This window comes from Microtus ochrogaster, linkage group LG2, assembly GCF_000317375.1.
Source record: "Microtus ochrogaster isolate Prairie Vole_2 linkage group LG2, MicOch1.0, whole genome shotgun sequence".
Taxonomy (NCBI): domain Eukaryota; kingdom Metazoa; phylum Chordata; class Mammalia; order Rodentia; family Cricetidae; genus Microtus; species Microtus ochrogaster.
This window is the reverse complement of record NC_022028.1, coordinates 24,752,852-24,764,842: the sequence shown is the minus strand read 5'-3', so window position 1 is coordinate 24,764,842 and position 11,991 is coordinate 24,752,852. Positions and strand designations below refer to the sequence as shown.

The following is an 11,991-nucleotide window of genomic DNA, read 5'->3' as shown; positions in this document are numbered from 1 at the left end:
TCTTGGTCTCAGTGACAACGGGACCCCTTCAGTTGCTGTAACAGGACTAGACCCAGAGCAACTTACCCCACACAGCAGATATCCACCATAGACTGCGGCTCATCAACAGGCACTTACCGTGAACTGAATTCGTTTGTAAACAACAGGCACTTACCATGAACTCAATTCGTTTGTAAACAACAGGCATTTACCATGAACTCAATTTGTTTGTAAACAACAGGCATTTACCGTGAACTCAATTCATTTGTAAACAACAGGCATTTACCGTGAACTCAATTCGTTTGTAAACAACAGGCACTTACCGTGAACTGAATTAGTCTGTAAACAACAGGTATTTATTTCTCACCGCTCTGGAGTCAAGAAGCCCAAGGACAAGGCACATTCAGTAACTTCCTCCTTCACAGATGGCAACTTCTCTTGGTGTCAGCAGGTAGTAGAACAGGTGGCCGTCTCTGTCATTGCAGGGGACACTTCCCTTTTACTGCCCTTTCCTAACCCCACCTTATCTCATTGGAATTGATTTCCCAGGATTCAACTGTCCTTGGCCCCCAGAACACAAGCAGGACCTAGAAAGTAAACCACCATTAATTGTGTAGCAAGCTCCCCAGTCTTTCCTGCTGGGCTGCCAGCTTCAGGAGGCCTGGGGCTGTGTCCTGCCTCTGGAGCTGTGTCCTTCAGTCTCTCCTGGGTCACCACAACTCGCTCAGAGCCTTTAGCAGAAAGTGGGATCTGGTGATTATTGGTTGAATGTATGGGATTTGGGGGAATGGGCATCGAGGAATGGTGGATTCATTTTCTGTTGTGAGTTAAATGTTGTTAGTTTGGTTGGGGCTTTAAATAGCAGATCTATTCTACTCGAGATCACCCCAGTCTACAGTGAGTCTTACAAGGCTAAAACCAAGGAGGCCTTGGTATTCCCTCTGGTGGTTCCAAGGGAGAATTCACTTCCCTGCTTTGCTCAGAGCAGAGAACACACACAGACCTCTGCTCGGAGCCCCATGCTTTCACCACTGCAGCCCTTGCTTCTGTGGTTCCTGATCCTCCTACCCACTTTAAACTCTGACCCCTGCTGTAAAGATCCATCTGATTACACTTTACCTGTGGGCTCATACAGGGTCATCATTCCCTCTCCAGATGTGGAACCCACTCACATCTGTGGAATCAGACGCAGCATGCAATTCTGGGGGCTGGGATATGGACCTCTCTGGAGGAGCTGTTAACTGAACCCGCGGAAGATGGCTGTGCTAGTTTAAATGTGCTCGCCAATGAGGACAGACACGTGATAATTCATGCTAATGTATGCAGTGCCTCCGTCTGGTATTTTGGGGGTGTCACGATTGTGCTTACTTATAGTCTAGATGTTTTAAAATACAGGAGTGGGAATATTGGACTAAGGGAATGGCCCAGCCGTGAGAGTGCGTGCCATGTAAACTGGATTCCCAGAACTCATAGCCGGTAGTCATAGCAGCTTACCTGTATTTCCAGCTTCGGAAGGAGGAAACAGGCAATCTCTCCGCTGGCTAGTGAGACTAGCCATATCGGTGAGCCCTGAGTTTGGTTGATTGGAGATGGGTCAAGGAGACTGCTGACACCAACCCCTGGGCCTCCACATACACATACACGCACACACACATGCACAAGCCTAAAGGCACACACAAGCACACTTATCTCTTCCACACACGTTGTGAGAGAGAAACGGGCAGAGGGAAATGAAAGAATAAAAACTCAGGTCGACCCCAATGGCAAGGGCCGACGTTTGCTGTCTGAGAAGGGAGCCTCAGGGCCCCCGGCACAGGGGAACATGATGCCCAGTGCCTGAGAGAAGTTTTCGTAAATGCGGGCAGAGAGTGGGGAGGGCATGGCTTCAAAACTGTGGGGTGGGCACTAAATTAAGCTGTGAGGTTTTTGCAATTTCTAGACATCTGGGTATGTGGTGGGGGTTAGCTGTTCATCGGGAATTCCACGAGCCTGACTTCCTAGAAACATGCACCTGCTTTCGGGCCCTGTTTTTAGGGAAAATTTTCTTTCACACATGGCATAGATATAGATGCATAATATATGTGCATGCACACATATGTGTGTGTGTATGCATGCTGATGTACGTATGGTTCTAATATATATAATATATAGTTGGTGAAGGTAAATCTTGCCATATTCCCATCATACTGGAATGAGAGCAGTTGCGAAGGGAAGCATGGAGAATGGAGACATTCAGATAGGGACTTGCCGCTCACAATGGAATGGTTGCACCGTTCTGCCCAGGAGTGGCTCTCCTTCCAAGTTTTCCTGTCTGGCCCTGTTGTGTGTGGCTGACCAGTGTCTATTGCATCTCAAGATCTGAGAAGGAGAGATGTTTCTAGTCCCAGACAAATAAGGAAATCTAAGGAAGCACCATTTCCTTTGACTCCGTGTGCCAAGTTTTCGAACCACTCCAATTTCTCTTTAAGAGACACAGGGAATTCACAGATAGGAACTGCGAACCAAGCTCTGGAAAGCACAGCAAGAGCCTGAAGATATGGACAAATGTTCAGAGGTGGAAAAGCCAGAGACTGGGAGGGGTCTGCGGGCTGTACAAGTGACTTAGGAGTGACTCCTTCTCAGGTTGTTGAGAGATGACCACCTACAGGGAAGGACCCATCTCAAAAAGCCAGCCTTCCATTCCGTTCCCCAGGACAATTAGGGGAACTGTTACAGGCTTCCATGCTAGTCTGTTGGGAGCAGTGAGACCCCAGATCCTAAATTTCTTGTAATCCTCTGATCTGAGTGCCTACAGCTGCTCTGAGCAGGAGACCTTCAGGAGTTCCTGATGGCAGGAGAGTGGTTTCTGGTGGGTTTGACTGGGACGTGGCTATCTCTATATAATCTGCCCCTGAACACAATAAAGGGGCATTCTTGGGGAATTCAAGAATGACCCATGTCGCTGTCCCTCTGTCTGTGTGTGTTTGTGTATTTTAACCTCCAGCCCCTTGCCCGAAGCTCAGTAACTGGGTAATAGCGCACAGAGCGCAAACACTGGGGCGCGGCATTAGTCAGCTTCCTGGAGCTCAAGTATTTTGTAAATCAACCTTCTTAAAGAGAAAAATCTCATTTTAAGAAGTTTTTATTAATATATTAATTATACATGAGAATGGATTTTATTATTACATGTAGGTATGTCCATAATGTATTTTTATCATATTCACCACGAGAATGTAAGTTCCTCTGAGGGCTCACTAGCCAGCCTATCTTGGGGGAGGGGATTGATACCAAGATAAGCTGGGCTTCCTATTGTATAAATGGAAATTTCTGTACTTTCATAAAATACATAATTTCTTTTCTACTCTGTATAACCAACTCCAATAGAGAAGAAAAGAAGTTTCCCCTTTTAAATACAATGATTTATTATTAATTCCATTGCTTCATCCAAGAGAGATTTTGTTGAAGGAATTGGCTTTAATCGTGAACAAATAAAGCTGATGACAATTCTCACAGGGACAAATTCTAATTACGTGTAACTCACCAAAAGTCATTTCTTCTTTCCTGTTTGTATTTTGTAATGCATACACATTGTTACTTCTTTGCTGATTGTATTTATTTTCTCCTGTGTGACTCAGGGTTTGTTTGTTTTAGAGCCGAGCAGATTCTACTTTTCTTGTGATTGCATTCAGTGATTCCTTTGTCTCAGCCCACAAGAAAAACCCACGACTCAGCAACTAGACTTTTGCAATGTTGAAAACACCACAGACCATTTTGGACAGAACACGGTGTTCTTCCGTGCAGCAATTTGTCTGAATACGTGGGCATGGCCAACTATTACCCTCTCTTGTCAGGACTCAGCAGGGTGTATGATAAAGAAAAGCTTCCAGGCAGGTAAAGACAAGTTCCTTAAGTCTATGCTAAACATGTACACGACTTGGCAGAGGCATCTTTCTTAAGACTTTCCCATAACCTAATGAACGGGAAGTGGTGGTGCTGAGTCGTGCCTCCAGACAGCTGCTTTATGACATCTGTCATCAGTGTTACGATGAGTTGTCTGCTTGGTCAGATGTGTCAGGATCCCCAAGGCTCCCCCAGACTCAATGACTTATTACAAGGACTCACAGAACTCAAAAGCTCACGGGTGACTTCACCAAAAAGACACAGGATGAGATAAGCAAAGGCACAAGGTGTGCCATGAAGGCCACAAGAAATCAGACATAAGCTAGCTGCCAAGCATGGGGCATTTGCATGGGGCAAATTCAATTTCCCAAGCAATGATGCATAGAAATGTGTGCAAAGTATTGCCAGCTAAGCCTCTAGATCTGGGTAATCCAGGTTTGGGGCATAACCTGGTCCTGTGCACGCCATAGTAGCTGTGTCTGATCTCAGCTCCTTAGACTTCAACTTCTCAAGAGACCAAATGTTGTGTTGTTTGTGGCCAAAGTCCTCAGTCAGAACACTCAAAGGACTCAGAAGCTGTCATGCAGAAACATATGGGAAAATATGCCTTATATCTTCATTATCATTAATATGACCAAACATGGCGTCCTGGGTTTTATCATCAGGAGAAGGACAGAAGAGATGCCGAAGTCTGCCGATGCCACAGCAAAATTTGAGCTCCATTTTAAACCTAGTTAGTCAGTTGTTTAGTTTTAAAGTCAGGTATAATTATTTATCATGGATATATTTTATACATTAGAGGTTCATTAATCCTCACAATGTCCATTTGATGTAGAAATACACCAAGAACAGCGACAATGCTGTCAAGAGAGGAGTAATTTAGCTGGCTTGGGCTGTTCAAACCCTGCATAATCTGAGAAAGGTTCATCTTCAGGAGGTCTGACCCTTGAACAGGTCCTGCATGTTTCTTCAGAGGCCCGAGAAGAAAAAGGATTGTCTTCCTCTATTCAGTAGAGTCTGTTGCTCTCCACCTTCTCTTGTGAGGTAGTGCCTCTTGCTGACCCTGAAGCACGCCGTTTTAGTTAGGTTGACTGGTCAGGCATCTCCTCGGATGCACCTGTGTCTGCCATCCAGTGCTGGACCTACAGGCATGCAGGACCATGCCCAGCTTTTACATGGATGCTGGGATCTGAATTCAGGTCCTCTCGCTTGCACAACAAAGTCTCCTACCCACTAAGCCATTCACTCAGACCCAAAATTGATATTTTAAGAAATCTACTCAAGCTATATGATCTATTCATCCTGTCTTATTTAAGAAATCCTTTCCGATTTAAAGCTACAAGCATAATATAGTTCCCATATTTCATCTCCAATGCAGTAAAGATCTGCTTCCCGATTCTGTTTAGAACTGAATTGTGTGCAGAGGGACGTGAGGATTTACCGAGAGGAGGATCTCACCACTTAACACTAGCTGCGCTCAGCTCACTCTGTAGACCAGACTGACCTAAAACCCGCAGAGATCCACCTGCCTCCGACTCCTGAGTGCTGGGATTAAAGGCGTGGGCCACTATGCCTGTCTCATTACGATCTATTTTGAAAGGTTTTTGTTTTTTTCTATCTAGCCAACTTTTGGGCACTAATTATTAAAAAAATAAAACATTACCTGCTAATTTCTGTTTCAGTCTTTGTCAAATATCTGGTTTTCTAAATAAAAGGTCTGTTTCTAGGCCTTCTTGTCTATCCTTTGTTCTCATACCAAAGCCCACGAGCTACTTTAATAAATGACTTCTGCAGAGCTCACTATCTGGCAGAGAAAGGCCTCTAGCCTTGCTAGCCCTTTTTTATAGTGACACCACTGTTGGAACTTTGCCATCCCATGCGACGCTGACATTCATCACCCAGTCTGATTTACAGTTAGACTGGGGTACAAGTCTGTGGATACATCAATCTCCAGCACTCTATGTGTTTAAAGGGCAAGCCTATGCTTTGCATATATATTATAGTCTGGGTGGGAAGTATCCTCCACATGGTTAAAGGCTGGTCCCCAGAAAGTTTCGCTGCTTCCGAATGCGATGGAAAGTTCAGGAGGTGTGCCTGGCTGGAGCAAGTTGGTCACTGGGGTCAAGGCCTGGAAAGATGGACCTTGTCCCTGCCTTCTCCTCCTGGCCTCTCTGCCTCTTGTCCGTCTTATGGTGAGCTTGCTTGCTCCATCAGAAGCTCCCTGCCATGATCTCCAGCTTCCCTTTGGATCCACAGCGATGGAAGTAGGAACAGTGGGTTATAACCTCTGAAGCCAGAGACAAAGCAAATCCACCCTCCTTTAAATTGGTTTTGCTCGGTGAAAACCTGTGGTAGTGCCTGACCAGTGGTTTAGGAGCTCTTGGAGCTGGTTTGTTAGATAAATCTAGAAGTCTGGAAGCGTGGTACAGAGAAGCCAGAGAACACCGTGGGCAGAATCGAGTGGGTGATTCTGGCTGACTAGGATGCAGCAGCAAAACTGTGTACTTTTGACTTTAGGCAGGAGCAAGTACTCTACTAAGAATTGACTGGAGACTGTGTTACCTTGTGACAAAGTTCTGGCCTCCATTGTGTCTATTCCCTGACACTTTGGGGGAGATTTTCAGCATTCGGCTGTGTAGTGGGTTTCTCTGGATTTTTTTTTTTATAATGATTTATAATGAGATTTGAGAGCAAAAAGAAAGACCAGAAACATTTGAAAATTTTTCCGCTTAGACAAGTAAACAAGTGTTTTCCAAGTTTGGGTGTAAGGGAGGCAGCATTACAAAACAGATTAATGCCAAGAAAAAAAAAAAGAAACTTCTTACTCTACACCAGAACAACAGCAAAAGATGTTCTGAGGGCATCTGGAGAATTGGGCGAATTCCACCCATTTTGGGTCTAAAGATGTGAAAGAATGAACTTTTTCAGAAGACTTGGCTTGGCAAAGAGGGCTCTGGGGCTTTCTGCTCACAGAGGGACTCACAGGAAGCTGTTTTCCCAGAATTCCTTTCGCTCTGCAGCTACATAGGCCCTCAGAGACCACCAAGATGGGGTTCAAGAACTATCTACTGCTAATCTAATAGTAGAACTTGGCGTTGTCTGCGGGCATCCTGATTTTTTTCATGCATGCAAAATGCAAAAATGATGGAGTCATGGAAGCTTACACCCAGCTTTCCAAGGAAAGAGTAAAAGGCCAGAAAATATGCGGTGGGGCTGGAATCTCTTCTGGCAACCCCAGAAAGACCCATGAATAAAGCCCTGAGGATGACCCTAAGTGCAATAGACACTGTGGATGTTGGAACCCTGAGGGTGAAAGAGCTGTTGTGGAAAACGACAGGCAGCAAAAGGAGCCAGCATAAGAGAGCAGCCTAAAGGGCTGCGAAGAGTAAACCAGGAGAGTGGAGCTGAAGTCACACCACCAAGCGCCCAGGAGCTGGAGGTGGATCTGCAGGATTTAGTGTTTACCTTGCTGGGTTTTGTTCTTGCCTTCCTTACACCCCCTCCTTTCTGTTCCCTGACTCTTCCTGTTTGAAGCAGGAATGTTTACTTTGTGCCATTGTGCATTGTAAGTATGTAACTGGCCATTTGAATGTATAGAGGCTTGCCACTCTGTTTGTCTGGAGTCTTAGAAGCAACTTTGGGTTTGAACTTTTAAGCCCTGCTAGAACCGTTCAGACTTGGGGGAATCCTGGAGATGGACTAAATGTATATTGCTATCAGAAGATGACTGTGAGTCTTTGGGGCCCAGGCAGAAGGCATGGTTTAGATATAAAATACTCCCCATGGACTCATGTCTGAAAACTCGGTCCCCAGCTGACAACATAATTTTGGTACCTGATAAAAACTCCAGAAGGTGAAGCATATAGATGTACCTAGAAGTATTCTCCATCCTGCTGGTCCCCCTGGACTGTTTTCTTTTCTACCTACCTGTTTCCAAAGCCACTTATGAAATAACCACTCTGAGGCTTAAGATTAATTATATACTCTTTGGCCTATTAGCTCAAGCTTCTTATTAACTAACTCTTACATCTTAAATTAAGCCATTTCTATTATTTTATATTTTACCACAAGCTGAGAATTTCTTTATGGCCATCTCTGACACAGAAAACCAATAGAAAGCTGAGATGCTACCTTAGGGTCTTATGGTTCATTTGGGAGACAAGGTGTCACGATGGGAACAATGCACCCTGAAGGTGCTCTACCAGAACATGGATGGACATACCTGCATCTTTTCACAATGTCAGAAGTTATTCAATAACAATAAACAACAAGTTACCTTCCCTTCCTGGACTGCAATTTCCCAAGCAATCCCAATTTTCCTTGATAACTGGCGATTGGCAAGCACAGGTTCATTTATTGCAGGCTCATTTAGAAAGCCTCAGGTCCTGCTTTCTATGTCAAACGATGAGTACATTTATCTATATGCATGAGGAAATATATGTGGGTTACGGAATGGCCAGCAAAGGGTTAAAACAGCCTCCCAGGAAGATACAGGATCACTGCAGTCAGTCGGTAAGATATTGAGAAACCTGTTAAAGAGAGCCAGAGAGATGGCTCAATGGTTAAGAGCACTGACTGTTCCTCCAGGGGACCCAGGTTTGGTTCCCAGCACCCACACAGTGGCTCATAAACATCTGCAGCTCCAGTTCTAAGCGATCCAATGCCCTCCTCTGGTTTCCTTGGGCACCAGGTATGTACCTGGTGCATAGATATCATGCAGGCAAAACACTTGCACACATAAATAAAAGTATAAAAGACAGCCATCAAGGGGGCTGATGGTTCAGAGGTTAGAAGCACTGATTGTTCTTCCAGAGGTCCCGAGTTCAATTCCCAGCAACCACATGGTGGCTTAACCATCTGGAATAAGATCTGGCACTGTCTCCTGGCCTGCAGGGATAAATGCAGGGAGAGCACTGTATACATAATTAATACTTTTTTTTAAAAAAAGGCACCCATCAAAGTGTTGCTGGAGACACAAAACTGCAGGTCTCCCAGGTGAGCTGGCCCAGGGGGACATGATGTTGATTGAGTCAACTGCAGAGACAGAAAAATGGAGGAAAGTCTCCAAACACGGTCAGAATAGGTGGGCAGATGGACAGACAGCAGTTCAAGTAGGTTATCTCAAGTAGTGAGGATGGAGCTGAGCCCTAGCCTTAGATACAGTCAGGAAATTTCTGATTGTGGGTTGTCTGAGACACATTTTGAGCTGTCGGATAACAAATGAATGGGGACATCAGCATGCAACATCAGATCCCCCCATTTCCATGTCACCATCACCACACAATGTCAGATCCCCTCCCCTCCCCATCTCAATATCATCATCACGATACAATGTCAGCTACCCTCCCCTCCCCATCTAAATGTCACCATCTTTTCTCAGTATTGCAAAGCTGGTAACCAAGTCCTTAGCACAAAGACCAAGCTACCACAGTAACAATGACAAACTGCCATTCCCATGGTATGTGGACCCAAGGCTGGAGTACTTCAGCTGTCTACAACAACCCTGGTTGCGTCTAACATATGCACAAAGTGCACTTTGCCTATGAAAAAATTTGTTACAGGGGTTACAGACAATACAAAAATCTGCAGTGGTACAATCAGCAATATGACAGTTTTAAATGTTTGATAAAATCCTTGGTATTTAAGGCTCTGGTGTCACCATTGTCTGAAAATATGAACAATATTCTTCCTCTGCAGAAAAAACATCGTCGACCCAGAAGACCCTCGATGTGCCCGGTTAACACTCACTGGCCGGATGATCACAGTACTGCCAGGAGAGTTAGAGTTTGCCAAGCAAGCCATGTTTTCAAGGTATGGAGGTGTTTTATTTTATTTTGGTTTTTCGAGACAGGGTTTCTCTGTAGCTTTGGTCCCGGAACTAGCTCTTGTAGACCAGGCTGGCCTCGAACTCCCAGAGATCCACCTGCCTCTGCCTCCCGAGCGCTGGGATTAAAGGCGTGCACCACCACCGCCCGGCTATGGAGGTGCTTTAAAATTGGTCTCCCTGAAGCCAAGTACGGTGGTTCATGTCTGGCATTCAGAAGGCAGAAAGATTCAGAATTTTAAGCCAGTCCGGACTGCATAGTGAGTGAATCCAAGGCTAGCCTAAGCTACATAGTGAGACTTTATCATAAAAAAAATACAGAAAAAAATCCTGTTTGTCCCAATATAGACAAGAATAAGTGGATGTCAGAGATGGTGAAGGAATGGTGTTTACTGGCCCGCTCCTCCTGGCTTGCTCCATTGGCTTTTATACTCCCCAATACCAACCTGCACAGGGATGACACCACCCACAGTGGGCTGGGTCTTTCTGCATCAATCATTAATTAAGAAATTGCCCATAGGCCAATCTGAGGGAGGCATTTTTCTCCATGGAAGTTTCCTCTTCCCAGATGACCCTGGCTCTTTTCAAACTGGCGATAAAATAAGCCACCACGTGTGCCTTGCCATGAAAGCAACTGAGCCTTCCTAGCCCCACCAGTGCCACAAACATGCTCGGACATCTCTATCAAGACCATGGTGGCATTTCATTTTATTACAAGTGTCCTTCTAGTTTGCTGTTGGTCCTTGACTTATGTTTACAACATCTTGAGATGTGAAGAAAATTTTTATTTTTATAAAACTGCAAAGAAAAAAAAGACCAACTATAGCCCCTGCCTCCAAAGATATTCTCATGCATTTGGGAGGCAGGTGTCAGTATAGCAACGGGAAGACAGAGCTCCCTGTCCCTGCTGCCTGGCTCTCAGCTTCCTGCAGAACTGGAAATCTCTCCAGGAGGAGATGCATTCACAGGCTTGCCATTCTGTTAGTTTTCATACAGAAACACACAGGGTCTTTCTTGATGCTTCCCACTGGCAATCATCAGCCATCACTGAGCACTGGCTAGAGAGCTGTGCGCTTCCTTCTCACTCCCCATACAGCCCTGTGATGAGCATCATCACCTTCACCCACATGACAGGTGAGGAGACAGCCATAGAAGCAGCATCAGCATCTGAACTCATCTGCTATGGAACTGGGATTCACACCTCAGAGCCTGGCTCCAGAATAGAGCTCTTAGCTCCTCTGTACAGAGACCATAATTTCCTGCCTTGCTAAGGCTCCCCCAGCCCCTGCTCTCCAACCCATCAGTGTCTACATTTTGGGGGGTGTTGAGCCCAAATCAGGCCTAGAGGTGGGAGATCCCTGGGACGGGCTGAGATGCACTGTTTCACTATGTTCTTCTCCCTCTGCTTCTGCAGGCATCCAGGGATGAGAAAGTGGCCCCGCCAGTATGAATGGTTCTTCATGAAGATGTGGGTAGAACACATCTGGCTTCAGAAGTGGTATGGGGGTGTAGCCGACATCCCAAGGGAGGAGTACTTCAAAGCAGCTCCCAGGAAGGCCTGATGGTAACACAAAAGTCCTGGGCTTTGCATTAAAGTGAAGACCTTTGAAGTGAAGAAGCCAGACAGTCACCGACTGCTGTCCCTTTGTTGAAGGGTGCCTAGCCACCCTGTCATCCTGTAGCAGAATGAGAGAGGATGAACAGGGAACCTTGGGCTAGACTTCAGATTCACTGGAGTGGTCCTTTGTGGATCCACCGTTCGTACGGGCACTTCACATAGAAAGATTTTGTTTCTGCTGTACTCAATCCAGACACACCCATTTGGAAAACATGGTGGTCAAAAGGGAAGTGGTAGTTGCTGTTCCTTTCTTTCAAAAAAAATTAATGATCGTATATACCACGTTATTGCCTTGTATCATGAGAGCATCATGTTACTTACTATCTGAAAGCAATGCTTTGAATGTAAGCTCATTGCATTCAAAGAGCTGAATGTGCACCACATTGCGTTGCTGTGGGTTCAGGGCAAAGTGAAAAGTTTTCCCGTCTGAAGGTTACTCATAGATGTCACAGAATTGCCGATGCATTTTCTAGAACATATTGGTCACTTGGGGAGCCTTTTCCCCCCCATTGTAGTATAGCAGGTGGAGGAAGAAGGTGAAGCTTTGCACACACCCTGTTCTGGATGGGCAGACCATTAGCGAGAATGGGGTAACCTTGGCATAGTGCTTTTTCCAGGTCCCCACTGTGAATATTTCTGGTAGAAAGTTCCCCCCTACCATTCATGAGATGTGACATCCAAAATAAGAATC

The 11,991-nt window shown here is 45.4% G+C and overlaps 1 protein-coding gene across 1 annotated transcript in view; it reads left to right on the top strand.

Annotated features, from left to right (window-relative positions):
* Creg2 (cellular repressor of E1A stimulated genes 2) overlaps positions 1 to 11,991 on the top strand; it is a 30,603-nt gene that overhangs the window by 17,220 nt on the left and 1,392 nt on the right. The window contains exons 3-4 of the mRNA XM_005359971.3: positions 9,556 to 9,669; positions 11,097 to 11,991. The exon at positions 11,097 to 11,991 is cut by the window's right edge and continues 1,392 nt beyond it. Of these exons, the coding sequence (XP_005360028.1) occupies positions 9,556 to 9,669; positions 11,097 to 11,244 (262 nt within the window). The 3' untranslated portion in view covers positions 11,245 to 11,991. The remainder of the gene's footprint in view (positions 1 to 9,555; positions 9,670 to 11,096) is intronic.